Source organism: Amblyomma maculatum, chromosome 1, assembly GCF_055883805.1.
Source record: "Amblyomma maculatum isolate TAMU_Amacu chromosome 1, ASM5588380v1, whole genome shotgun sequence".
Lineage (NCBI taxonomy): Eukaryota > Metazoa > Arthropoda > Arachnida > Ixodida > Ixodidae > Amblyomma > Amblyomma maculatum.
The window spans coordinates 10,220,723-10,247,789 of record NC_139344.1 but is presented as its reverse complement, the minus strand read 5'-3'; the positions used below and the strand labels follow the sequence as shown (position 1 = coordinate 10,247,789).

General features: G+C 48.3%; 1 protein-coding gene across 1 annotated transcript; it reads right to left on the bottom strand.

The window, feature by feature from the left end:
• Positions 1 to 1,391: 1,391 nt before the first annotated feature.
• LOC146201630 (nose resistant to fluoxetine protein 6-like) lies at positions 1,392 to 25,684 on the bottom strand. The gene is made up of 5 exons (XM_084587717.1): positions 25,633 to 25,684; positions 21,530 to 21,650; positions 13,725 to 13,914; positions 6,412 to 6,554; positions 1,392 to 1,791 (listed from the first exon to the last, which is right to left on the bottom strand). Exons 1-5 carry the CDS (start codon positions 25,653 to 25,655, stop codon positions 1,534 to 1,536), a joined length of 735 nt encoding a protein of 244 aa, XP_084443843.1. The 5' UTR covers positions 25,656 to 25,684; the 3' UTR covers positions 1,392 to 1,533.
• Positions 25,685 to 27,067: the final 1,383 nt, after the last annotated feature.

The window sequence follows — 27,067 nt, the reverse complement described above, 5'->3', positions numbered from 1 at the left end:
TGAATCTGGAATATCCACACTGCTCACACAGGTTAAAGTAAGTTTCGAAGCAGACTTTTTTTTTATTATTTGGCTGTGTAAGGATAGTGCCTCGCTCCTAGGCCGCCAGAGATTACGTCAAGACTGCCGGGGCGAGGACTGGCAATTTACAAAAGAAATATGTTTACGGCTATATCTCTACTTTGGGACAATGGGATACGTTTCGTCTTTTCCTGGTTGTCGCAACATCCCGACTCAAGTCAGCAGGAGCGCATTCGTAAGGAAGAATCACATTTCTTTCAAGCCCCGGTGCTTGGCTGCGCTGAACGGCGCCTTATATCTTTTGACAAAAAGAAACACCTTCCTGGTGATCATGAGTCAGACATATAATGGAGTAGCACACTGCTTGGGCCAATTGGGTAAATTATTGTTATCAGATCCAACTTCGAATGTAATTAATGTTTACGTACAGATATGTTACTAACCCAGGTAAAAAAACAAAAAGCGCAATATGGTACATCTGTGTTTTGTTGTGCTTATGTCTGCACATTAATTAATGCGTCGGTAAGTCCGGTCCGATTCTGGGCGCTTTCTTCGTAGTTCTGTACCCGACAACTTGCGATGAGCTAGAGCAAGACGAGGTTATGGTCGTTCAGTAGTGCATGTCTTTTTTTCTTGCAGCAGGTCACATGCCTGTGCTGACGCTGTCTGAAGATAAGTCAGATGACCCAGAAAAAGCGGGGTGCGGGGAGGGGGGTTGCTGGTGGTTGCTGGACGGTGAAGTGACGTAACATATGATTATCAATGTTGTGCTGCTCAAAACGCCCACTAAAAGCAGCAAGGCTGCTCGCCTGCTCGAGGAGCGGACAGAGATGTCAGCTTCGACTGCAAGGAATCCAGCCACTGATGCACCATTCGCACTGGAAGGGACAAACCTCGATATGCTACCGCCGAAAAAGGAGAATACTGGATGTTTTTATAAGAACTCAGCTTCATGAAATAAAATAAAAGCCTGAACAGAAATATTTGTGGGCGAACGGAGTGAGGGCAGGTGGTATCGTGACGGGATCAGTACTGATCGCTCCGTTCTCGCTTTGCAGAACTTCTTATGTTTCCTGTCACGTATGCGGGCGGTTCCTCTTCCGGCGCGGTGCGATAAGAGTAGGACTGCGCCTTTGTGATGACTGTAGTACACAACGTAATGCTGAACAAATATGTTAGCTGCTTCGGTACCTGTGGGTATCTTGATTATGGCGTAGTGAAACCATTGATCGTGGTAGTGTGGATGTTTATCGATAAACAAGGATCACTTAAGCTCCGCCTTTAAGGGTAAGCCGCGATTGCGTTAATAGCTCCCTTTGGCTACCTCACTGCAAGAAGTCATGGTCAGACATCGTTGAAATAGTGTTTTCCAGCATATTTATTGCAGCTTTGGCTCTGCTTGACTGCCCATGAAATACAGTGGTTTTGTGGGAGAGGGGCAAGAGAGGAAGCAGGCATATATGAGGAGGCGTCAGTCAATTCTCTATATACACGCACTACGTGCAGTCAGCCTCAGCGATTCTTTCTGAGCAAAGGATTAGCTGAGCTCAGATCAGAGTCGGGCAGAGAGCGAAAGCTGTCGATGCCTTTTTGTTTCCCCTCTGCAGCTTTACCGTCCGCGTCCGGTCTTGACGCCCTCTCCCCTCGCCATTTTCTATTGAGCGCCCGGAATGCCATCTTGTCCAAAGCAGCAGTCGGAGCTTCGCACATGAGGAACAGCACGTACGCCAACAGCAGGCTCCAAGCGAGCATCGCAAAGAACCACGACACCTGGAAGGAAAGCGAACGAAAAATGTCCGCGTGAAAAAACGATTTGTACTGGCCCAGCTGATATGCGAGAAATTTGGTAGACAAATAAGTCTCCTATATATGTGCCGAACCTGTTGATTATGTTTGGTTTAGTTTGTGGGGTTTAAAGTTCGAGAACGACTCAGGCCATTATGAGAGACGCCGTTGTGGAGGGCTCGGAAGGATCGACCACCTTGGGTTCTTTAACGTACACTGACATCGCGCATCACACGGGCGTCTTGCTTTTCGCCTTCAGCGGAAAGCGGCCGCCGAGGTCGGGATTCGATCCCGCATCTTAGAGCACAGTAGTCGAGGGCCCTAACCACTGCACCACCACGACAAGGCTGTTCATAATGTGATGTTAGAGTGGCACAAGACGCAATCATGTGATGGAGAGTATCTACATTCCCTGTACGTCTCTTGCCAGTGTTTTTTTTTTCTTCCTCTTCTTTTGGGAGGGAGTGAGAGGGGGATGCAACCCTTTTCTCAACTCCATTGCCCGCAAAGGGAAACGGAGGGGCGGGCAGACTGGCGAACGCAGACGAAGCGGTTGAAACGAGTGACGGCTTGGAGCCACCTTCGGCACTTGCTTAATGGAAGGGGAGTGCAGTCTTGTCGTCATTTGAGCAAAGCAAAGAGCATTATGCAAGCTTGCTTTCTTTTTTTCTCCTAGCAGTGAGGGATGGGATGCTATGATCTGATCGACAGCGGAGGGAGGCCTAAATATGTGTCTGTTGCTGAGCGCTGCGCGTTAGAGCACTGGGCTCAGTCAGTCCATTTGTGCCTTATGTTACGACCGTTATGTTATAATGCTATAGTAACGGCAAATCGTCCGTTCGTAAACTAAGTCATATCTTGAACAATTTCACAGCATAATTCCAAAGGCAACGTTTACTCTGCCTTTAGAAGATGCTCTCAGTCTTGGCAAATTTCTTTTCCGACATGACAAAACTGGAGGCGTATGGGCACGCGTGTGTGCAAATAACTCACGCGCAGGTGCTGCAGGTGACCAAGATAATTGCTTCACCGGATACTGTCAATAGACGCTTGCACGTACTTAGTTGTGGTTACAACGAGGAAAGCAAACTAACAAACCCTGCGTCACTTCGCATATTAGCCACCCTGCCAAATAACTTGAAGGAAAAAAAATGGAAGAATGCACAGAATGGGTGCACACTCTACATTCCACCCCGTCGGGGTGGCGCAGGGGTTACGGCGCTCGACTACTCCTCCAAAGGATGCGGGATCAAATACCGGCCTAAGTGGCCGCTTTTCGATGGCGGCGAAAAGCAATGCGCCTGTGTGCTGTGCTTTGTCAATGCACGTTAAAGAACCCCCGTAGTCGAACTTTCCGGAGTCCTCCACTACGGCGTCTCTCATAGCCCGAGTCGCTTTGGGACGTTAAAATCCATAAAAACCACAAAACTTCTACATCCCCACGCATCGCGCGCTTGACTGAGCAGCATACATATTTCAATCAAAAGAAAGAGAACACTCCATGAGTTACGTGTATATGACATCTAGGCTACGTCACCCATGTATGACGTGATTATGTGCCTATGACCTGCCAAAAATGGAGTCTGATGGAAGGCGAACAAGCATGCCGCAAGAGCTCTGAGTCCCCCCTGCCTCCGCATCCCGGAAATGCACAGGTAGAAAAAAAGCAGGAAAAACAACAGCTGCAAAGGCTTCACGCCTCCGGCTAAAATCGGAGGTGGTCAAATTTTTCTTGGAGAGGCTGCAGGTCCAGTCAGGACAAACTCTTTGGAAACAGAAGGAAAGGAGCATGCCACTTTAGGTTGATGTTGATGGCTGAAACTCTGGTATTAATGAGTCTGATAAAAATGTTTGCGACCGCTCATCCAGAAGATGGTGCCTCATAGCGTTCAGGTTAGAACATATTTTAGTCCTCCTATTTTAGTGCTTCTAAGTAGCCTACTGTCTAGTGCGCTTGAAGTGCCGCTTGCGCCACCGTCTCGCTACGTTGACTTCCACGCGGGATTAGGAACTCGCGCCGCCGCCAGTACCACAGTGCGCCCTGCACCTCCTCTATATATTTATTCCTTCAGTGACGTGAAGAAGCGATAGAACTGCATATTCTAGCTCGGATCACTGTCTCGCGCGTTTGGCTTAATTGAGTACCTTCATTTCTTTGCTTACAGTTGAACGAAGGCGACTACTAAAAGCTGTTTTTGTGTTTTTCGGAGAAGGGGCGATAAGCTAACATAACATACCGCCAAATACTGCATAATCACCCCTCCCTTTTACAGTGACTATCACATTTCCGACAAATAAGAGCCCTCTCTCACTACTGCAGGTCCTGAACAAAAAGTTCCTCATCTCTTTGAGTGTACGCACGCCATGGCAAAATTACTTTTGAAAAGGAATGAAATTAATCACCAATTACACTCCAAAAATTCGCCGAAGAGTAATTAAATACTTTACTGATTACTAATCCCCAAAGTAATATTGCATCCCGAAATAAACACAGCGCGAAGAAACAGGATACAGGAAGAAGACACGAGACGGGACTGGCGCAGACCAAGATTCTAATTGATAATATTACATTACAATTACTTTCGAAAAGTAATGCAATTGCTCTCAAATTACTTTCCAGAGAAAACTGAATGACCCAAATTGCAACCACTCTTTACACACCCTCTCGCCCACATTATTTCGTCTTGCTGCCAAATTTCGTCCCAGACAACTGTTCATTCGCTCTTCTTATTATGGCATGCTTCATTAGAAAGGTAAGACAGTCACCGTAAATTAACAAAAAAAGAAGCATGATAGAAAGCTAGTCATTTTCATTGCTCTCAAGACAAAAACTAGTGGCGAACTCAGCGCCTTTGCTGCCAGAGCTGTCTCCACCATCTCGAAGCCACTGGTGGCCCCGGGAATCGACCTCGGCGGCTTCCGTCCGGTAATATTCGCGCCATGGCATTTGTGCCTGTTCTCACCCTCGTTCGCCCCGAGAAGACTAGTATAACCAGTCACCACTCTGCCCTCAGCCGACGCAAATTAGGGAGTGCCATTGGGCGATCCTGACTATCTTTGAACTCCTTCCTTCGCCACCTGCCCGATCGGCGGCCCCTCGGCGGTTTCGACGCAAATTCTACTTATTTCTGTCTATTCTCTCTAATCCTTTACGCTGACAAGAGCCTGCACCATGCTTCCACCTTGCTTTTGAGGCACCCTACCAGGCATCCGTTGTTTTGCCTGCACAAAGTGCTAAGGTGCCCTTTAGTAAAAGTAATGGCGAAAGGAGTTAATTACTTTTGCTGGGCCAGAAAAGTAATTCATATAATTAGAAGTTATCAAGAAAAGAAATGAACTGAAGTCATTTTGCTACAGTATTCAACTGCTGTGCCTACCTACTGGCGCCAACTTCAGTTGCCCATATAGACATCGCGCAGTACATCATTTCTAGCATACTCTATACCAGCTCACATGACCACACTGCTGGGAACGCCTCGCTATACCACATTGCATGAGCTTGCTAAAGGCAATCAAACCTCCCACCCACCCTCTGCCTTTTATCAGAGACCTGGGGAGCTGTTCAGCTGCCCAGTGTGCAATTTGGTGGCCAGCGTCACTTAGTGAAAAGACCAAAGGCAGCTTCCCTCAACACTGCAGCCCTGTCCTACCACCCAGACCCGAGAGCTGCCAACTCGGGCCTTCGAGGTGGGAATCGATTTCTCCAGCACTTTGGATATCCCGATTCACGCCTCCTATGCCTACGCCATTCAGGCCTATTCGTATGGGTGCGGTTAAAATAAGCCTTCATATCATGCCGGTTGGTTTTCCATACAATGTGGTAGCTTGCGACTGTATGTTAATGGCTATGTAGGAGATAACAGTGGTAAACATTAACAGATTGGTGATTAGGCCAGTAACGAAGTGCGGGCTCACAAACGAGGATATTCCAGGAGAGGCCACAGACAATTACAATTAAATTAAATTAAAAAAAATTAACAACATTAAAGCTGCCGCGTCATGCCCTTAAGGGCAGAGCTTGAGTGTCCACATGAAGACCAAATAATGTTGTCTACAATGCTGTAATGATTTGAGGCCTTGATTAAAGACGTTATAACAACGAACTACAAAGATCAGCAATATAAAACTGCAACAAACCAGTAAATTCATGGCTAACAGCGCTCGCGCACATAACTCGCCTTTGGGAATACCAGTCGAGTGCTAGCTTTTTAATTGAGCGTGAAAGGAAACAGAGAAAAAGGCACCTTGCAATATTGAGATGCGTTCTGGTAAAGCAAACATATCCTCTGTGAGCAGTAAGAAGCATGTTGTTTGCTCCAATGAACCAGGGACCGAAATATCAAAGCATGTTGCGTATAACAATGTTCAGCGATAAAGTCCTGCCAGCCATTGTGGCGTTCCTGGTGGTCTGACAAGGCAGGGAAATTATCTGGCAATAAAGCAAAACTGATACTCGATTGCAGCTCTCACAATTCGCCCCTTGAACTTCCAGTAGAGGCTTAAGCCTAACTAAGCAAGCAATAAGAGCGGGGCTATAAAATTAGTTTTTAGGCTGGGTGACTCTTTTTTTAAATAGCCTAGTTGTGAACGTGAAAAACACATTGCCTGATTAAAGTGGCTGGCATGAAGACGTTCCCTGGAAGCGTGCAACACCAGGCTCATGAAAGGGTAGTGGATGAGGTAGACCCCGAATGACAGCTTGCTCAGTGGCACGAATGTATTCCAAGACAGGAAGCGATTGACGACTCCTGCGAGAATCGATATGAACGTGTGTGAGCACTACACGAAAATAGAAAAGTGTAAGCCGGCGATTTGATCACGAATATCAGTCGTGCCGGGCTGTTTTGACAATAGGTTGGTGAAGATCAAATGCGGAATCCGTCTTACCAATACCACGGTGCTGATGTATTTTGTTTTCAGTCATTTTTTTTTCCCCTCTAGATATTACGCCGATTTACAGGCGATTTACAGGACCGGAATGAATAAGATTACTCTGAAATGCCCGGGAAGGGGTCGTATTTACTGGGTTCAAAATAGAATTAATTAACCCTATGTTGGCTTCATAGAAGTGCATGCAACCCGGTGCTCAACTTAGCAAAGTTTGTAGCCATGCTTTGCTGTCTAGAAGGGGGCAGTGTGACGGGCGGGAGCCGGCGAGGCGCACAGGGGAGCAATGAAACCTATAGATGGCGCTACTTGCAACTGGTGTGCAGCCATCGTGGCTGTTGGAGGGGGCGGCACAGGGCACCAGGCACGTGCGTCGCGTGAATTTTGCGTCGGCGTTTGATTTTTTATTCTGATGCGCGATGCCAACATGATGAAATGTATGCAGATCGGAGATGAAAAGATGCATTTTTTCTCCATGAGTGCGAGCAAATGAAGCTTAACGACGCAATTTAGGAAATCAGGCTTTAATTGAACGCATATCAGAATATGAACTCTGTACGCGTTTGGTTTTCACTAAAAGCTTGATAGCGCAAGTGAACATGGATAACGAGCGCGGACAATTTGGAACTCTGACTGGGAGCTTTGGAGTTCGGCTGCAGCCGCGGCAAATATACTGAGTGTCCACAGGAAAAAAAAAAAAAAGGGACGTACTAGCAAATTAGTTCTCAGCACGCTACGACACGCTAAGATAGCTATCATACAGAGACAGAGATAAGATAGCTATCACTTGTTCCGCCCACATTATTGTGGCCTGAACTGAGGCACAACGGAATAAGAGAGCCAGCATCACAATGCTCCCAGCATGTCCTCAAATATAAACATGCCCAGCGTATTAAAATATTATTTTTGTTGATAGCAAAGGCATAGCGTAACAATTAAGTTGGGCTTGAATATTCTGTTTCTGTGTACGGGCTAGGTTATAGAAACTAGGGCAGATGATAGTTACGAGAAACTGCTCAGGTCTTGGGTGAAGATATACACCGAGTATTCTCTATCGAAAAAGTTGTCCTGACTTAGCATATGCCATGCGTTCGCAAACGAGACACAACTAGTCGCCAGCTCTTTGTCAGCACGTTATTTCGCAACCCCAGTTCGCTCTAAGCTGCGTCCTTAGGTGGTCTGAAAAGGGGGCTTTGGCTTTGCGCGCTCTGTACCCGCTACTGTGCCCGGGTACTAAACATGTTCGCGCTTTTGCGCCACAGTGCGCACAGCGTTATCTACTACATGACACAGGATCACCACAAAATCATCCACTTCGCACCTCGAAAGGATAATAACTGTGGTTGATGTGCGACTCCCGGCTTGGAATTGTTCGCGGTCCACGTGCAAACAAGCGCAGTCTACGCGTCCCAGACCTCGCCCGCACCCGCGCTGCTGCGCTCGATCGCGCGGCAGCGGTATAGTGCCTAGAATATACTGGCTAGCGTGTCGAGCGCGCCGGCTGGGATGGCTCGGAGAGCAATGAAAGCCGCCGGCGGCCGCATAGCGGCGCTGTGGTGCGAGAGGGTGCGAGCCGGTTTCTCGCGCACATTGCGCCGCGCTGCTGAGAGTTGGAAAGGGAGCTGCGCGTTGCTTTGGCTCACGTTTAATACTTTGTTTTAGAGCTCTTTCAGGAGCTTAGGATTGATAGAACGTTTTAACATGCTAATGTTAATATCGAATTGCTTTGTGCAGATTGCTCGAACTTGAAAGCTCAATCGGTACGTGAGCCACACGCTAACCCGGTAAACGCACATGAGAGCTTTCGCGTTTGGAGGAATTCAAACTCAAAGAATACAAGTCACGAAACACAGATTCGGTTTAATAGAACGAAGGCAGCATGTTTAATCAAAGGTGACAATGCGAGTGGAAGGCAATGCTGGCATGTTCTTCCCACTTGTCCAGATATCCTAAAAAGTCTTCCAAGAAACGCATGTCTGGGCTACCCGGCTTAAGTGCACGCTTGGTTATCCTGGAGGTCATTACTCGTATCAGGCGATTGATTAGCGTGACGAAGTCTTCTGTTGGTTGCACCCGAGTGTATATAGTCTCCACATGCCGCCATTGCAAAAAAAGCCCTTTAATAACCTCATCTCCAAAAAGTTGGAATGCAAGGTCAACCTTCATCTTTTCAAAGTTATTGGGTCTTAAGCATAAGCTAGGCTGTTATCCACAGAAGGTATCCGCATCCATGTAACCGGAATGAGAATGTCCTCAAACGAATGACGGCCTCCGTGGTGGTTAGGTGTCTGCAGTGTAGCCTGGCTGCCACTCTGTTCACCCACAATGCCCGCTTCACTGGAGCCGGAGGAGTCGTTGCAGTCTTGAAAGCCAGCTTCGAGAAAACAGGAGCCCTCGTTGATTTCCGAGCCCGAATCGCCGGGTCCAGTCCCTGCGTCCCGCTTATGGCGTTTACGAGGTGGTTGCTGCTCGCATATGTTTCTTTCCTTCCTTTTTGGTGCCGTCTTGGGCACAAGGTGTGGAGGGTATAATGTTAACGTTTTGAAAATAACGATGTTAAAATAACCATCTTCTACATGCTTCTGTTTCGCACCCCAGTTATGTAACCCACCTCCCATATTACTCCAATCGGAGCCCGTGAGGTATTTGAATAAAAAGAAAAAAAAAACTGCAGAACGCAAACGAGGAACCTTTACTTACAGCGGCTAATTAAGGTACATCGCGGTCTGCGATTGCACAAGGTTTTGCCGAAGTCACCATCTTTTGAATGAAGAAGCTGACGAAGTTTTTTTTTTTTTTCTCAGATACGCAATATGCACGAGACGCGGCCGGTTAATCGCGATGAAGCTCGTTGGCAATGCCGCGCTTACGGTGAAACATGCGCCTAATATATAACTGCATCCATATGACATATGTGTAGCGCAAAATGACAATCGAGGGACACAGAAAAGGTACACAACACAGGTGCTGTCTGTAGCGCCTGTGTACACTCTTTGCGCTACACACTGCCATGGAGCACCGTTACCGACTCGCCCAGGTTTGCATCCTTGTGAATATAAGTGCATGCTCTAAAAATGTTTCTCGCCAACAAAAGCAGTTGCCGTTTACCTTCAGTCATTTCTATCGATGCTTCGTTCCCATTGTACAGAATGCGTACTTACGTAGCATCAGATAGCGCAGTAATACGTACGCTCCTTGTTCTAGCGGTAGCCCCGTTTGCCAAAAAAGAAAGTCTTCTCTGTGCACCACCGCTTTCTCTTTGGCATTTTTCTCTGCAGTTTAGTTAGAGGCACTGGGGAAACAACAATCGGGAACCGCGCTTCACCACTGGCGACACAGTAAAAAAAGAAGGGATACAGGCGAGCACAGAACGCGCGCACAAAACGAGGAAAAAAAAAACCGATGCAATCGTCGCCGAGCAGGTAGAAGTGCGGAACGACTCGCATGAGCAAACACCTACTCCGTAAATAAACTACTGCACCTTCGTGAAAGCAAAAGAGGCGCAGAAGCAGGTTTAACACGCATGCACAACACCAACAGATTGCCGTATTCTGAAGAGAGAAAACTGCGTCGTCTGCTCAGGTGGCACCCTCTTGACAAGCAGCGCCCTCTGCCGCTAACGATTGGCTTTCATTGCAAATAGCGCCATCCTCGCCCATAGGGAAGCGCGGGCGCTCGTCACACTAACCAGTATATTCTAGGCACTGTAGCAGCGGCTGGTTCTCCGTGCCACGGCCCGTCTCGAGGGAAAGAGCGCTTCTCTTCTCTTACGGCCTCTCCAATGGGGTCTGTTTCCACAGCCCGCCGCGCCTCCCTGGGGTCGCCACCGCCCCACTTCTGCTCCTCCGCTACAGCCGTTCACGCGCAAGGGAAATGCGCGCTCGCTTTTAGCTTCGCCCGCGTTAGTTGCAACCGGTAGGTCCTGACATTTCGCCCCTTATGATTTATACAAAGACCGTAATCAGCATCGAACATTTATCGTGTACGAGGAATAAAATACAGTCAACAATCCGCTCATGCGCGCGCGCGCCTTCGTCAGTGCGACCGTGCACGGTCGAATGAAGCTGCGGTTGCACTTCAGCATTTTTTGCCCCTACGTTTTGTACACAAATAGATTTACCACGCTATGCAATGTGTATTTCAATGTTGTAAGCAGGTGTAGCGCGACCTGACGTGAGTGCATGGTGAACTGTTGGGTGGAGATTCTGTCAACCGCTACCGCGTTTTCGTTTATATCAGAAGAGGCACCGGCGAAAATTCATGGCGCTTCTCAGATTCAGAGTAAAGAACAAAAATTTACTCATATAGTAAAAATTTCACTTGTCTAGTGGAGTGGGCTGTTCTAGCTTCGTTCAAAACATATCAGTCGGTTGAAAGACCGAAGATATATATGTAGTCTTGCGACTACTTTTAATCAAGGAAATGGGCATAAACAGCTAAGCAGAATTGAAAAGAGTGGCAAACAATAAAAGAATTGGGCTTCAAAGTTACACATTGCACTACATATTCATCAATTCATCAAAATGCGACCTGCGTCTAGAAAAGTCAGTCTCAAAATCTTCCTGCACGGCTTATGCACATAACGAGTTGGCCTCTCGTTAATATTCTTAATTCGTTAATATTCTCGAGAATATTGTCCTCGTAGAAGAGTATACTACATGGGGCTGCTTCTTTCGCTAGTTTTAAGAAGAATAGCGCAAGCGTCTCATCCGAAGTTGATTAACTTAATGTATCCATCGACGTAAGGTAAAATGGAATATGTGACAGTGGGAAATGGGATGGTAGGAGATGCCATCACTTCCTTCAGTTCCTCGGTTACTCATTGCGGAATATCAGAAATTACTTTTTTTGTTTTTTGGAATGGACGCAAGGTGCCTTGATTTTGCTATCAGATGAAACGTTCGTCTTGAGAATGTATAGTCAAGTGCCGTAAGCTGTTACGGCCCTCGCATCTAGCATATGTCGCTCCCTTCCGCACATTAACCTTACTTTCCCGAAGAGAGCCGCAATAGGTCGCTATATAAGGCTTGGAATGAGTCTTCAGTGAGACTGTCCTTATTTAACGCTTTAGAAGTTTCTTGCATACTTTCGATATAGCAGGTGAACTCATTTAAGTCACTGCATCGAGTATCATCATCATTTATTGGCCTCTTTTTACCGCTTCCAGCACAAGGGGTGTCATGAATATCAAACCATTTTTGATTGTTTTCATAATAAGCTTAATATCATGTAAAAATTTAATTGAAACAACTTTTATATGCAAAATTAATATAATGTTTATAATACCCCACATTGGCTAATATATGAATTGTAATAACATTTAAAACTCAACCCTACCACGTTTACTTTGACTCTTATAATAATACTTCATATCATGCAAACATTTTGCAATTTACATTACATTTTATAAAGTTATTTTCATCTTCGGTGCTACATGGATGGTTCGCATTTAGCGCTGAAAGACGGTTTTGCTGTTGCAGACGAGTAGCTGTCATGCTAGCCTTGAAGAAGCTTGGATGTGATCACTGCTCACAGATTTTTTTTTATTCCTACCCTTGTACACTCTTGGGAAAAATTCATGTTAAAATGGACAAAAGTAGCTACCATGCTGCAATGTATGTCATGCTTGTCGAACGTTTTCTGAAAGACAGTGTTTTTTATATCCGTTCACGTGCGTAGTACGTTGACGACATACCGCTGCAGCATCTACATCTACCTTCTGTGTTCTTTCATTTCGGGCTGCACTCACCACGAAACTCGCTAGCAACAGCGCGAAACCAAGCAAAAGCCACCCACCGCCACTGAAGCAGACGCGGAGCGAACAGTGAGCAGGTCGCGCCCCTTGCGGCGGCGGAGAGCGTAACTCAAGGAGAAACGTTCCCATTGTTCCCGCGGCGATTGAAAAGAGCGCGCGCTCTCCCTCGAGACCGGCCGTGTCCATGCACACCAGTAGGGTGTCTACACACCAGTGTGCTGCAGCGCCCCTTGCGGCGCCGGGAAATTTCACCGCGGATCGCGCCTCCCTCTCACAAGGCGCGGATACGCCGCCCGTCACACTGCCGCGTTCTAGCCACCATACCATGGTCGGCTATGGCCTCGGTGTGCTTCGAGAAATTTGAAAAGTGTAGATAATGGTCAGTGAGCCAATGAGGCGGCGCTGTAGTCGCGCGGTGTCTGTTAGGTTTTACAAATAGACGCCCTATAGTGATACCGCGACGCTGAAGCCGACAACGCAGGGCATGCGAAAAAGAGCGCTAGCAAAAGTAAAATATGCGCTAAGCATTGTTTTTATTTTTTTTATTATACTACTGTTCCCCTCCGAATATTCGCCTCTCGAGGATCTGCAGGCTGACGTTAACGGGGCATTGAGGGCAAGAGCATCAATTAAGTATGGCGTTAAGTCTAATTAGCTATTTACTCAGTTTCGCACCATCGACGTAACAGGGTCTACCGTAGCGCGCTTTGCAAGTAAGACGATGGATACAAAGTGCCAGTTGTGCTCTTCCGCCATAGCTGATCGGTTAGCTACGAGCTTCCTGCTTGAACCGGCCGCACTAATTCATGATTTCAGCACGATCTGCCTGCGGGGCATCCTGTGCATGTGGTCTGTTGAAGAAAAGTTAGTAATTTTGTTTTAATTGGAGTTTCCAGAGCCTTAGTTAGTGGAAAACCAGTTTCCTCCTCTAAGGAAGAGAGGAAGGTGGGAGTGAAAGAAGAGAGAGAGATGGAGGTGCCGTAGTGGATCCACCGCGCTATTATAGCTTTCGCCTCATCGCACTTAGTGGCCAAAGTGCCCTCTAGAATTTTTTAATTTAGTGGCTAAACTTTTCCTCGTATTCTAAGAGTTCTATATATGAGGCTATATTCAAATCCTCCACCTTGCTTTGGGTTGTTTTTCAGTTATAGGTGACAGAGAAAGCGCGATTTTTGAGGTGTATACTTTGTCCGAAACCATCTCATTGCTAATCTGCCTCAAGTTTTCCTTGCGTTTCGAGTAAACACTACAATAAAAGCACTTCAATTCCGCTTACCTCCTCTGCCGGTGTAGCAGGAAAACGTAATCCAGCCAAAGAAAAATGACCACAGTACGCGGTCACTGGCTGCTACCAGCAGTTTAAAGATTTGCGATGTGGGATCCGGGCTTCTATGCCAGGGAATCTTCATGAAGGAGACACAGAGGACGCTGCTGACAGCTATGCACCAGCCAGCCAATTCTGTGCCCTGCACAGAAATACCAACATGTACACGTCGTAAATATGTACTAAAAGACTCGTGTGTCCAGCGTGGTTTCTACCATTTTTTTTTCCACTAGTTTCAAGCAGGCTACTCGGCATGTAGCATCAAGAAGCAGCTCAGCTTTCCCAATGCGCGCTGCCCAGAACATGCAAGGATCATTTCGGCTGGCTGACCAAGGTCAAAGATGCTTGCAGCCTGCAGGTACTAACATGGGAACGAGGATAAATTTAAAACCGTTGGTATAGAGAAGCAACATAAATTAAATTTACGCTTTCTGCGCCACTCACAAATTAGGTCACAACTTTTAAACTATTCGTGTGCGTGCAGTCCTTGTTGAGCCAGTCTATTAGGCGACCATAAGCAACTGTGGCTGTGGAATTGAGACATTCATGTACAGGCTTATGGGCAATGAAGGAATTTCTTCACCTCCCTGGAAAGCAGTGCTGGCATTTTATGGCTCTCTTGAAGCCTTTCTATTATACAACTATTTCATATGGAGCGATGTCAAAACTAAATAAAATAATTATCATTATGAGATGGAGGCGAGCGAACATATTTAAAGAAGGAAGTTAGAGATACGTGCGTGCAGAACTACACAAATGCGCAAAGAGAGAAAAAAAGGGTATGTAGCAGAAACTTTGAATGTACGATAAGAGGAAATGCAGGAATGCAGGAATGGCGAAAACAGATTTACGAAATAATCGAATGAGAAAAGGAGACGCGAAAAAAATTGGCAGTGGCTTAGCTCAGTTATGCTAGGATAAACGTAGCGAAAGCTTAAGGCATAGCTTGTTAGCCTTGGTTAATCTTAATTGCAAGCCCAAGTTAGTCTGGCTGTCTTTCTGTGTTGTTGTTGCATTAAAGGCTGTCGCTGCTGGTAGCGGTCAAGACATCGGACGCTAAAAGTGCCCGTCTCGCGCTGGCAGTTTAAAGCCTTTAGCCAGTTGATCGGCGCGCTGTTCTTCTGTTTCCTGGGCGATTCGTTTCCTCTTCATCTCGTTCCGATGTCGATTCCAGGCCCCCTTCTACTTACTTGTCGCCGTCCATACTACTGCCTCAGCTGTGGTTACGGTGCACGCAAACTCTCCTTTTCAATCCTCCGGCATGTTACCTGCAAGCGACACAGCCGGCAAAGCGAGCGGAGGCGAGCGCACCGACGAGCAAACGGTGTGCCGTCATACCAAACAGCGACGGCGGCTCCGCGGCGAGGTGCAGGGTGTGAAGTCATGTGAGATGGCGCGGCGAGCGCGCGGCAGTTGCTAGGCAACGGCTCAAGGTCGATCTCTGTGTCTCCTCGGAGTACCGCCTTGGTACCGCCACAGCGAAAGCGTAAGTTCGGGGCCAATCCAGCTGTCACTACAAAAAAATTTCAAAACTGTCGAATCCGCCTATTTCACAAGGCCACTCTGCGCATGCGCGCCTTTCCCCTGGTTGAAAACAAACCACCAACCCCAGCAGCGCATGCGCAGTGCTTGGTCTACGCGATCGGTGCAGCCGGAGCTGATCTCGGAGGCCATAGGTAGCTGATATACGTTACAGGCGTATGCGATAGATGACGGTAGCTGTCAAGAGCACACACCGCCATTTCGCTGGCGGCTGCGTTTCCTAATGACGTTTTCAACCAGTAGCAGACGAAGTTTCAACCACTCCCAGAGGGAGCCACATTTTGTGGAAAAGGCGGATTAGAGCAAGGACCATCGCTTGTGCGAAGGTGTACAAATGAGACGCATTGTGGGAAACGGAAGCGTCAGCGTCGCCCATTGTTCGCAATAATACTGTTAAAAGTTCCGACCATCACAGCGTAAAAGCGCGCTCGGACCTTAAAGGGGCACCGTGATGTTCTCCAGACCACACATTCCATGCCGGCCTCTAGGTTCTTTACACCTTCCCGATGCCTCAAAACACAATAATAACGGTGAAATCGTAGCGCATAATATTTTAATCCGCTTCAATAGTCAACGTTTTAGCACTGATGTGAGCGACACACGACGGCGAAGTTAGTTAACGGATATGACGTTTCCTTCTCGCTTGGGCCTGGTTCGCCGATTGGTTCAGCACGCAATTTAGATTTTACTATCGAATGTTCTTCAAGTTTTACTACGCAGAAAACAAATAAAAGGTGTTTTAGTTCCGCGTGTGTTCTTGAAGTGCTTGTAAAGATAGGGACTGTAAACTCGGGTAAATGCGGTGTTCATGGGTGTTGTCAACAAGCGCGATTGCGTGGTGGAGCGTCTGCTTGCTGTGATGACGGTGCTGGTGGCTTTGCCCTTTGTAGCGGGTCGCCGCTGACCTCTGGCGTGACGGAGACAAAAATTTAAAAGAAAGAGCAGAGACAAAAAGAAAAAACAAAGTCCGCTAATTCGCTGTCTAAGCTTTACGGTCACAGTCACAAAGTTCACACAGCTGCCAACCGCCGCCGAGGTTGCAAGGGATCCCCGTTGCCACCATAATTCGAGAAGCCGCAACGCCGCTTTGTGGTCTCCCCTCCCGCGGGCTGCTCAAATCCCAAGGCAGCTGACAACCTTCGGGTCTCGGAGGTAGGCAAAATCGCAGGACAGCCCAAAATCACGCTGCTTATCGTTTCTGCCGGCGCTCCACAGATGGCACAAGCTGTGTCGAGCAGACAGAGGACCGTGCTAAGCAGCTCGACAAGTGGCGAGCAAATTGGTAGAGCTGGCGCAGCGTTTTTTAGGCGGAGAGAGCGGAGCACGGAAAACCCGCATGGAGCATCGTCTACAGGTGCACCAGACCTTGGCGCAGAGCAAGCAAATGCCCATCACGTTTTGTTAACAGCTTCAATATGCACTTCATAAATATCATGTAGGCAATCATATTCAATCAATGTTTGTACTCCTACCCCTTATGTAATACCCCCAAGGTGGGGTCTTTAAGGTAATAAAGTTGTGAAGTTTCTGATCTGGCAGAACATGCTGGCATGAGCACCGAAAGCCTGTGCGGGCTCGAGCAGATGACAACGGGGGCCCTTGGAGAGCGGGGAACTCTCCTGGCCCTCGGAAAGGTTACCTCACCACCGCAGCTGTGCGCACAGGGACGGGCGCCCTGGGTCCAGCCCACCAATTGGGCCGGACCACCTTATCTGACACCACCTGCACCCCAGCTGCCTTTTCCGCCAATCCCAATGTGGCTCGATCATCGGTTTTACGAATCCAGGCCGAGACGGAGTGTGCTGCTGAACCAGTATTATCCGACGTTCACCCAGCAGTCCGGGTATCAAGCCCACCAAATGGACGCCGGAATAGGCCGCGACCTCTACCACATAGTGGCCGAGATGGTCCGTCGCAACATGGCGCAACAGGTGCCCCGACCAGTGCAGTGACAGGCCGCAAGCGGGCTCGCGTCCAACGGCGGAGAAAGGAGCGGCTGTGTTTTTCGGTGGGCTTCCTGAACTTACAGAGCGCTTGACTGGAGCAGAAATGGGCCGAGCTGTACCGCGCTTTGGACATGCCATTGTACGGCGTGGTAAAAACGCGCCTAAGAGACTTGGAAGAACCACCCATCGATGCCGAGTGGTGCTGGTCGGGGTGCAACAGGGATGCCCACAGTCGTAGAAGAGGCGGAGTCGGAATATTGCGGCGACGGGACCTTCAATGGCAAAGAGTGGAGGAAGGCTGCAAGGAACACTTGTGGGTGGATGGCAAAGTGATGGGGCATCCCTCTGTAGTGTGCTTGCTCTACTTGTCTCCACCACACCAGGCCGAGAATGTGCAGCTGATGGACTGTGTGCGTCGGGATGTACGTCGCCTAGCCGCCAGAAAGCAAGTACTAATCCTCGGACACTTCAATGGGCACATTAGCGAGCTGGACTGCCGAACAGATGCTAATGGGCAACTTCTGCAGCTGGCTACATGCCCCTTACAGCTTGAGCTACGGTGTGAGGGGTGGGCAACATGGTGCGCGCGTGGTAGTTCCACAGCTATTGATTACGTGTTGGTTTCGTCTAGCCTTATGCTTGCACTGCGGGAGATAGCAGTCGACAAGGTCGGTCTTTTCAGCCTCGGAAGCGATCGCAACCGGCTACGACTCGTCTTTGGCAGCTCCCGCAAGAAAGATGGAACCAGCTTGCGCACTCCGCATCGGTCTGGCGCGTATCTTCCATGCCAGGCGACTGAGTGAATGGTCGATGAGTTTGAGGAGTCCCCGGGGAGAAGGGAGGCGAAGGCCTATGCCGAGTACATGTCTGCGTTACATGCAACGATTCTGAGCCACATGGCTTGTGAAACTCACGTTCTCGCAGAAGCAAGATTCCGTGGTGGGACCAAGAGTTGGAAGCGGCATGGCGGGAGCGGCGTACGGCAAATGGCAACCACCGGATGACCATTAAGGAAGGTGTTCCTGACGGGATAGCGGCCACTTGGGCAGGCTGTTTGCACCTAAAGCACAAGGTGCAAACACTAATGCAGGCGAAACTCACGGAACACAACATTCGGCTCATGAGGTCGCTGCACGAGCGACGGCAGCGCACAAATTTTGGGGCTATGGGCATTCGATGGACCGGTGGGATCCCCCGATGCCCATAATCATTGATGTGACGACAGGGCGATCAGCTGAAATCAGCAAAAGTACCTTGCGGTATATTATGCAACCTTGCATGGAGAAACGGTAGCGTGTGAGGAGCCTGACAATGAGACTCTGACCTCGCAGTTGGATTACGGGACTCCGGAAAAAATGTAGCCGTGGTAGAAGGTCTCCAGAAAGACCATGGAGCGCGCTCTCACCTGCATAAGCGCTCGTACAGCCCCAGGCCCTGATGACGTGCCGGCTCGTTTGGTGAAGAGCCTCGGCCCGGAGTCAAGAGAACAGCTCGCTGGCCTCTTGACAGCTGTTATCGAAGGAGCGCCGATCCCGGATGGCTGGCGGCCGGGGAGAGTCGTTCTCATTGCAAAGAATAGAAGAGTGACAGGAAGCCTGCCGGACTATCACCCGATTACAGTCACGAGTGTCATGTACTGACTCTGCCAGGGTACTAAAGGAGTGACACAGCGGCTGTAGTGTGCTCACCGAGCTATAGAATGGCTGCCGGCCAGGCCACCAGTCGGATGACAACTTATTTGTCATCACGCAGTGAGCAGGCATCGCGCGGAAGGAGGGGGCGCTCGCTGTGCTGCTTCATGGACATCGAGAAAGCGTAGGACAACGTGCCCCATGAAGCCTTGTTTGCGTGCCTGCTATCGCGCGGTCTCCCAAAGACACTCGTCTTGACAACTTGGCGCCTCTACAGGCGGAACTACATCACTGTGCGCTTTGGTGATGTACATTGAGAGCGCATAGTAGTGACGAAGGGCCTTCGGCAGGGCTGCCCACTGTCGCCGCTCTTGTGCCTTGTGTATGTGTCGAGCGTGGAGCGGGCCCTGATTGCATGAAGCCTGGGATTTCGCCTGCGGCTGAGCACAAGCAGAGTCGACGAGGGCTGCCGACTGCCAGGACTTGCTTTTGCTGACGACCTGGTCGTGACGGCATAGTCGGCGGGGGACCTTCAGCGGCTCGTCGATATCTGCCACGCTGAATTCTCCGTGTTCCGGCTGCGGTTCAGAATTAAGAAAACGGTGGTCGTCCAGCTGGTTGGTGAGCGCACGGGCGAGGACAAGGTCAAGCTGGGAGGGCACCATCTGACCACCTGAACAGCCTATAAATTCACCGGTCAGCCGCCGGTGCCTGCGAAGCTGGAGCCATTATTTGAAAGTGCGCGGCCTCTGGAAGTTGGTACACGTGCCGGCGCTGACGTTCGCCAAATCTGTGGTTTGCCTGTCGGCTGGTAAGTGCGTTTGGCTCGAGAGGTGACAGTACGAGGTTGGGCGCATTGCCGTTGGCTGCCATGGCCACGTTGCCATCGAAGCCATTCAGGGCGAGGTAGGCTGGTCCACCTTCGAGGCACAAGAGACGGCCAGCAAGTTGGCCTATCGCGGCCGCCTGCTCTTGCCACCGGAGCGCTGGGCGAGGCGCGTGTTTGAGTGCGTCAACTCTAGACGAAGATTGGCGTTTGCACCCACCCTGTGGCGGCTGACTCTCCATCCAAATGGGCTGCTGAAGTGCGGCTGCGAGTCGGGGAGGCTGAAGGTGCCAGATGGGCCAGTGCCGGTGAAGCCAAGTCCACGTTGGCGCTGTACCGAGAGCACAAGCAGAGCATCGGCCCGGTGCGATTCTACGACATTTGCCGTTTCGATACCGCAGTATCGTGTACTCTATGCAGGGTGTACGGCACTGAAGATGAATCGGTGGAGTACATAGCCCTGTGCTGCTCTCGTCTTTACACGCCGGTCATAGAGGGCGCCGCATTCCCACAAGGCGCTCGGTTTCCCCTCAACCCCACCCGCAGCAGTAGACGGCGCCGCCGGAGAAAGCGCGGCCGTTGACAAAGCATTGCTGAAAGCAGCTGCGGCGACGAAGAGAAGGTTCACCGACTGGTGGGGTGCAGCTCGCCAACTGTGATGAAGTTTGGGTCTGGTGTGGGGGTGTGTTTGTGGGTAGGTGTAGTCGTGGGGTGTGACCGGGTGAAGTGCTGAGTGTGAACTTTTTAACTGCTGTGTCTTTCGACAATTGTTTTATTTACTTTTTTTGGCTGGGACACCAACCTGGTGTCCACCCGATACAAAGTAACTAGCCAACATCATCATCATCATCATCGCTCGTTAAGCGCGCTCGCCACACCCGAGTCCGCAGCATTCCGCAGCAAGCTCGCGGGCTTCCGCCAGCAGGTCACCACTTCCCAGGGAGTTGCCATATAGTAGATCCCGGCAGATAACCTCCTTGCTGGCCCTGTACAGGTCCAGGGTAGGCCTCGCCTTAGCTCCTATACGCCATTCCTCCATCTCCACCTTTCGCACTCATTTTCCAACTTTCGCACAAGTAGCGCTCGTGTGATCCGCGGCCGCAGCAGGGATGGACACCGGCAGAACACCAAAACGGTGACGCAGTTTGCTGACCGTCGGGTCCACCTTGTCGACACCCACGCATATGGTGTGGAACAGCATCTGGTGATAGTGGCGGTGGGTGGGAAAGCCCGGTCCTTATAGTACAGCTTAGCGGCGTCGTTACCATGGCAACGACGCTGCGAAAATGCGCGGCTAAAGGCTGAGTTGGACAGGCAACGATGGTGGATAGCTTCCGATACATCAGCAGAAAGTTGCGTTTCTTATAGGTTCCACCCAAGTCGAACGCTGGGCGAGCGAAATGGGAAAGGGGCTCCCTCTGACACCGGCTCAGACGCGCTCCTCTTTTTTTCTTGTATTTAGAATTTAAAAAACCGAATAACTCTAGTTTCCGTATGCCGAATTTTGTAATTCTTTTTGAACTGATATCGTCACGGTGTAAAGAACCTAGAGATTGGCTGGAATTAGCGGCCTGACCAACGTCACTGTTTTCTTTTAATTCAACCAGACTCGTGTATAACAATCGGCCAAAAAAGGCTGCGTGTACAGCAACATGGCGCTGCAAAGTGCATTGCATTGTTTTTAAAACTCGTGGAGTTTTCATGCAGGCTCTTAGAACATGTGCGTTCCTAGTGGAGGGACTCGCATCAGAAAGAGCTTGGCGATATCGGGAGCACGTGTGCGGCAAAATCGTACTGTACTGCAACACTCACCCTTGACATTTTCCAATTCCTGAGTTCGTCGGCGATGAAGAATGCAATGCACCCACTGAAGTAGCTCACAGCGTGGTAGGAAGGACGTATATAGAAAGAGCTCATTGCTTTATACTGGGCGCTGGAACAGAGCAATAAAATCAACATTTCATGTAACAAAAAGAAGAGCTGTAAATTAGCTATAATACAGTAGAATGTTGAGCTAGTTGGTCTGCAGACATGGTGAAACGCGCAGCTGAACGGACGACAATGCACAGAAAAGTGACAGACATATGCAGCATCGTCCTTGTCTATGTGTGTTTATCTCTCTTCTGTGCATTTTCGCATGTTCAGCTGCGTGTTTCATTATGAATTAGCCAGCAGGTTGCAATGTCTGAAATCGCATATGAAATATTCCGGTTTTGCTTAAGTAAGACCTCGATTCAGGGAGTGACCACCTGTTAGTCTACTGTGCGTCTGCACCTTTCTGAGAGTCGTTTCGTCGCGAGAGAAAAAAAAAGGATTTGCACACGTGACGGAACGCCGGAATGACAACGCGCGGCGCTGCGGTTGACGAATGGGTTGATAGCGATGAATACGGACCGTCTCCATTCTTTAGTATTAGGGTGTTAAGCGAACTGTCAGGATCCAGAAAAATGTATTTTTCTGTCTTGCCCTCCTCTTTTTTATTTTTGTTTTGTTAATACAGCATTGTCCCGTACGTGACTGACGAAATTGAAGTGATTATATCTCTTTCCTTGTTTGACAGTTTCGCGACAGCCTCAGCATGACTATGAAGATAGAGGGAACAATTGTCTGGCGGTTTATTGAATGTTCTAAGCCAATGAGCAAGCGAATAAAAGTGGTGAAATAGTTCACCATAATAGCGACTGGCGATGAAAGGGGTTACAAATTAGGTGCGCTCCCATACTAACACTAATAAAGACATGTCGCGTGTCAGCTTCGCTACAAGAATGAAAACCCTGACGTTAGTCCAGGAAGGAAGGTCCCGCGAAATATTGCTGTTAATATAGGGTGCTCTATAGAGACCGTAACCCGCATTCTGCACGCATTCTTAGAATAAGAGGAAATTGGCGAAGCGCAGCGAAGCTGACATCCAACAGCCCTCACTGAAGCGGAAGATCGGCTGATCATAGCCGCCGCCTTGAGCAGCTCCATTTTACCGTTGCCGAGATACATGAAGACCTGGATCTCCTGGCAGTCTTTTTCTGAACGATTAGGAAAAGGCTTCGGTCAGCTGGACTTTACAGTCGTGGAGCTTGTCGGAAGCCACCACTCACTGTAAATCACAAACACTCTAACTCGACTTTGCCACAGGCCACGTCGCTCGGACAGCGATAGATTGGAGGGCAGTTGTGCTCTCTGATGAATCGACATTTTGCACGAAGTGAGACCAGCAGCGGCGTGTATGGAGACCGGTTGATGCTCGATAAGTGCATGACAAAGAGACGTCCGAATTTTATCTCGACATCCTGTTTACCCGCAGTCACTCAAGGACGAAGAATATATCTGGCCAGTGATTATGGCCAGTTCTCCTATCAAGCGAAATGCATAATATGGTCCGGTTATTGGCATTTTGCTTCATCGTTGACATTTAATCTGGGTGCATTTAAGTGTACCACTCTAATCTTCAACACGTAGGTTTTTCAGTGAGCATGCTAAAGTTAACAGAAATGGCGCTCTTTTACTCGATTCTAACAATGCCAGGTTTTCAGAAATAGAACCCCAGCTTTCGCCAGAAAATTTTTAGAATCATTTTCTATCTTTTTTTCTTTTTGCATGTGTGAACCGCAGTTAGCGCAGACTGCGACATCCAGAAGACGACGCTTCAATAACGTGTGGAGTTGCACACGTACCAAAGGCTCGGACAACTGATCAGGGCGGAGGGAACACTGCTTGCTATCTCCTTGCTGCGAAGTTAATATACATACCTACTTTATTCCTTTTATACTGGGTGGCCCATTTCGTGATGGGTGCTTCCTATATTACCACGACAGAATTCCTATCCACACATGCAAGTATCACAACGTTTTAACTGATGTTATGTGACATCGAGATAGTGCTCGGAAAATTAATTGCTTTTTCGACAGAATTGTGAATTAAAACTGCGTAGAGTGAACAGCGAAACTAGGCTACGCTGATAAATAGCTCCTATCTAGCAGCAACGCGCATATAGAAATGCGGAGACGTGGAAAAGGTGATCAGCAAAAAGGAATACGCCGCCAGCTTATTAGCCCCCTTTTCGACTTCCCTGAAGTATTAACGCTTCTTGTTCGGATGTAAAGCTTTTCCCGCTCTTTTTGGCAATACACTATGAAGCACGCACATTTAATTTTCGAAGAGGGCAATTGTTTCCATGGGATTTTGTATTTTACAAGAGGCAATAAAACTGGCAAAATGAATCCGCTTGCTTTGTTCGTGTTGTCTAGCTCCTTTGTCACTGTTTTTCCTTTCATGCAAACACGAATGTCCGCTCTTCAGCAGCGTTTTCTCGTTGTTGCTTTTTTTTTTTTTCTCCAAACGGGTGCGGCAGTTGCTTGAAGACCTTTGCATACAAGAGCTGCGATGGCCTCCCAAGACAGCGCATTTTGACATAATGAAAAATATCTGGCGGTTAATGGAAAAGCGACTAGCAAATAAGCATATGCACGGATCATCGCCAGATCTCCTTTGGACGACGGTTCAAGTGACATGGAGCAGACTCGCCGCAGTTCCTTACCTTGCAAGCAGTTTATCGGTCTACTTGCCTGTGTGTCTTCAAAGCGTTGTAAGGGTCGGTGGGGCCTATGCACACCACTAGGTGCAGTGGCGTGTTTGCACTTGGGTGTCTTGAACGGCTTGGACTGTTTCTTCTTTTTTTACCGCGGCTTCCTCTGTCTTTCTTCTTTCTCTTCCGGAACTGACAGGGCAGCGCTGCTGTTATTTTCTTACTACACGTTCTCAACAAAGTGACATGTAAATTAGTTGCGTTAGAATAAAAACTCCATGTCGTTGTCGAGCTTTATGATACTGGCTAAAAGCAGCGCTGTCATGTGTACACGCGAGTTCCTTCTGACAAGCCATTGCGGATATAAAAGGAAGAAAAAATCCAGTGTTGTTCATGATGACCGAGTGAAAAGAAATGCATCATGCACGGTCACTTAAGGTTTGCGCTTCGACACTGGGCTGTGACAATCTTGATGAAGGTTGCTGCAATGGACGCACAATAGACATTGCATCCTTATACAGCTCCCTTTACAATCTACTTTAATAGAAGCGGGCGCCGCCACTATCTGCAAGCACGCAAAGTTTGACAACTTGTACCAACTTTTTGTTTTTATGCATGTACTGTATAGAAAGTTTCTCAACTGGTAATATTGTAACAAGCGCTGCAGACAACCACGACCGCAGATGAAAAAGAAGTGCGCCAGCTCATGCAAAGGCAGAGCTCGAACGTTCTCATGACTTGATTTCAGTAAGAAATTTTGCATGCCGGTAAAAATGGACCTGTGGCTGTGGCCATGAATGGTGGCGCGAAATGGTCATAAGATCGGGCTACTTAAACTGATTCCAAGCTGCTGCAATGGCTTTTCCAGACAACCGTTTTCTCAAAGTGGTGAAGGGGCGGCAGAACAATAAAATATGTTCTAATAATTATTATTCACAGCAAAATGCGCAGGCGGGAGAAAGTTCTAAACCAGACCTGTGAAAATAGAAGTTTATGGGTGGGATAAGGCAGCGCAGATGGAATCAAATCGTTTGCATTGCTAAATTAGTTTTAATACTGTTCGTTCTACAAATCCCAGTGTCAATTTCCCGTGTGCGTGATGAGTTTTTCATTTTTATTTCATTTACTTCACATTTTCGTTTGTTTTCCTTTACCCTTCCAAATATTTTCTTTTCGGGCATGTAAATATACATCTAAAACTTTCTCTGCTGTTCAATTCGTGGCCGATCAGGGTATGCTTCTTATGTTATTTGGTAAACAACAACAGCAACAACGTTCTCAGGCATCCTGTCTCTGTAGGCTTTGCCTGGGACGCCACTGCGTGGGTCCTCGTTTACTCGAGAATAATAAAGAGTTCTGATACATACAACCAAAATACTTAGCTTAAAGTGCTCACCTGAATGTGAAAGTAGGAGCCATCCCTACCGGCGGAATATCGGGATCGGCCGCTGTCCATGCAGAAATGGCGCAGCCCAACAAGGAGAGCACGATGAACACTCCTATGGCAAACGCTCTCCGGCTGTGCAGTGCCCCCAGTTGAAAAAAAAGAACATTAAACCAAGCCCCGTTTTCATTTCATAAGTTTTCTGTTTTGAGATAGGATTGAGTTGGTACATTACATATTTTCTGCGCAAAGCATTCGTTGTCTTGGTTGCAAATGCCCCTTACACTTAAAGCCCAATTGAATCCCTCAGTGCACAAAAACTGAGCTTCCAATCCAAGGCAACTAACAATAGAAAGCTATTAGCGGTTATGAGCGTTCTTTTCGGAACAGTTAAATTCTTATTGCGTTTCACCGATACACTGGTCGCAAGTGCTAAGCGGTGTGTTAACTGTAATACAAGCCTACTACCTGGATTATTTTCGGTCTAATTCACTTATATAATGACTGTAAAACAGAACTGTCACCATATATGTTGCTTGTAATATTACTGAAGGTGACAAGATACCATTGGCTTTAAGGCCTCGCTTGACGAACAATATTTTAACAGCGGTAAAAGATAGCTGCGTGGAGACATGAGGTTATTGTGACAGAACTGAGTTCTCCCCCAAAATGCTGAAGCAGAGTCCAGAACGTTGAACACGTTTATTGTGTAGATGATTACGAGATGCGGCTGATAAATAACGAAATTAGCGTGAAAATTATCATTCGCTACTGCAACCTCACAATTTACCTGATTTGTTTAAATTACTCCCCACTCGGCCTAGGAACAGTTACATGAGAATTCTTCAATAATGGAGTAATTACTTTCTGGCATCCACTCAAGAGTAGCCGTAAGTCTATTGTAGGGCTGTGTTTATTCAGTAAACCCAGATGGATCCAGCCGCTCAGGAGGAACTCGCAGCGGAGCGTCAGGCTTGGCGAATCATCAAGGCAGCGACCAACTTCTTCGTCCTCGAGTGCGCCAGCCCGCGATGCGTGGCAGTGGCTATGATGACGAAGATTACCACACTACACTACAATGGAAATTTGCTCATCCTGGAACCGCAGCCTATCCTGGCGGTTTGCCAACTCAGCTTACCATGAATGCCAGCGTATCAGATGCTAAGGCGTGGGCAAATTTATCAGCGACTCAAAATGGGAGTGGCGGTATAGTCCAATGTTTAAGGGAATGGAACTGGGTCCGAACTACCGACCGCGGAGAGTTTTTCATTTGTATGTAAAGTTGAAGTGGAAGGTTTTTTATTTCTTTCTGTTAGAGGCACTAGGTTTCACAGATCAAGACAGGACACAGGGAAAAAAGCTGCTTGCATTCAGCTTGAGAGACACTTTACGCTCACTCGCTGAGGCAGGGTATTGCCTGAGCTGTTAACAAGGCAGCTGCAGCTGA

What these genes read in the sequence shown, in the direction of transcription:
- LOC146201630 (XM_084587717.1), bottom strand. Translation starts at nt 25,655, where the DNA reads ATGGCTCCTACTTTCACATTCAG. An exon ending in GCTCCTACTTTCACATTCAG is followed by an intron (nt 21,651 to 25,632) that starts GTGAGCACTTTA and finishes GCTCTGTTCCAG; the next exon opens with CGCCCAGTATAAAGCAATGA. An exon ending in CTGCTACACCGGCAGAGGAG is followed by an intron (nt 6,555 to 13,724) that starts GTAAGCGGAATT and finishes CGATTCTCGCAG; the next exon opens with GAGTCGTCAATCGCTTCCTG.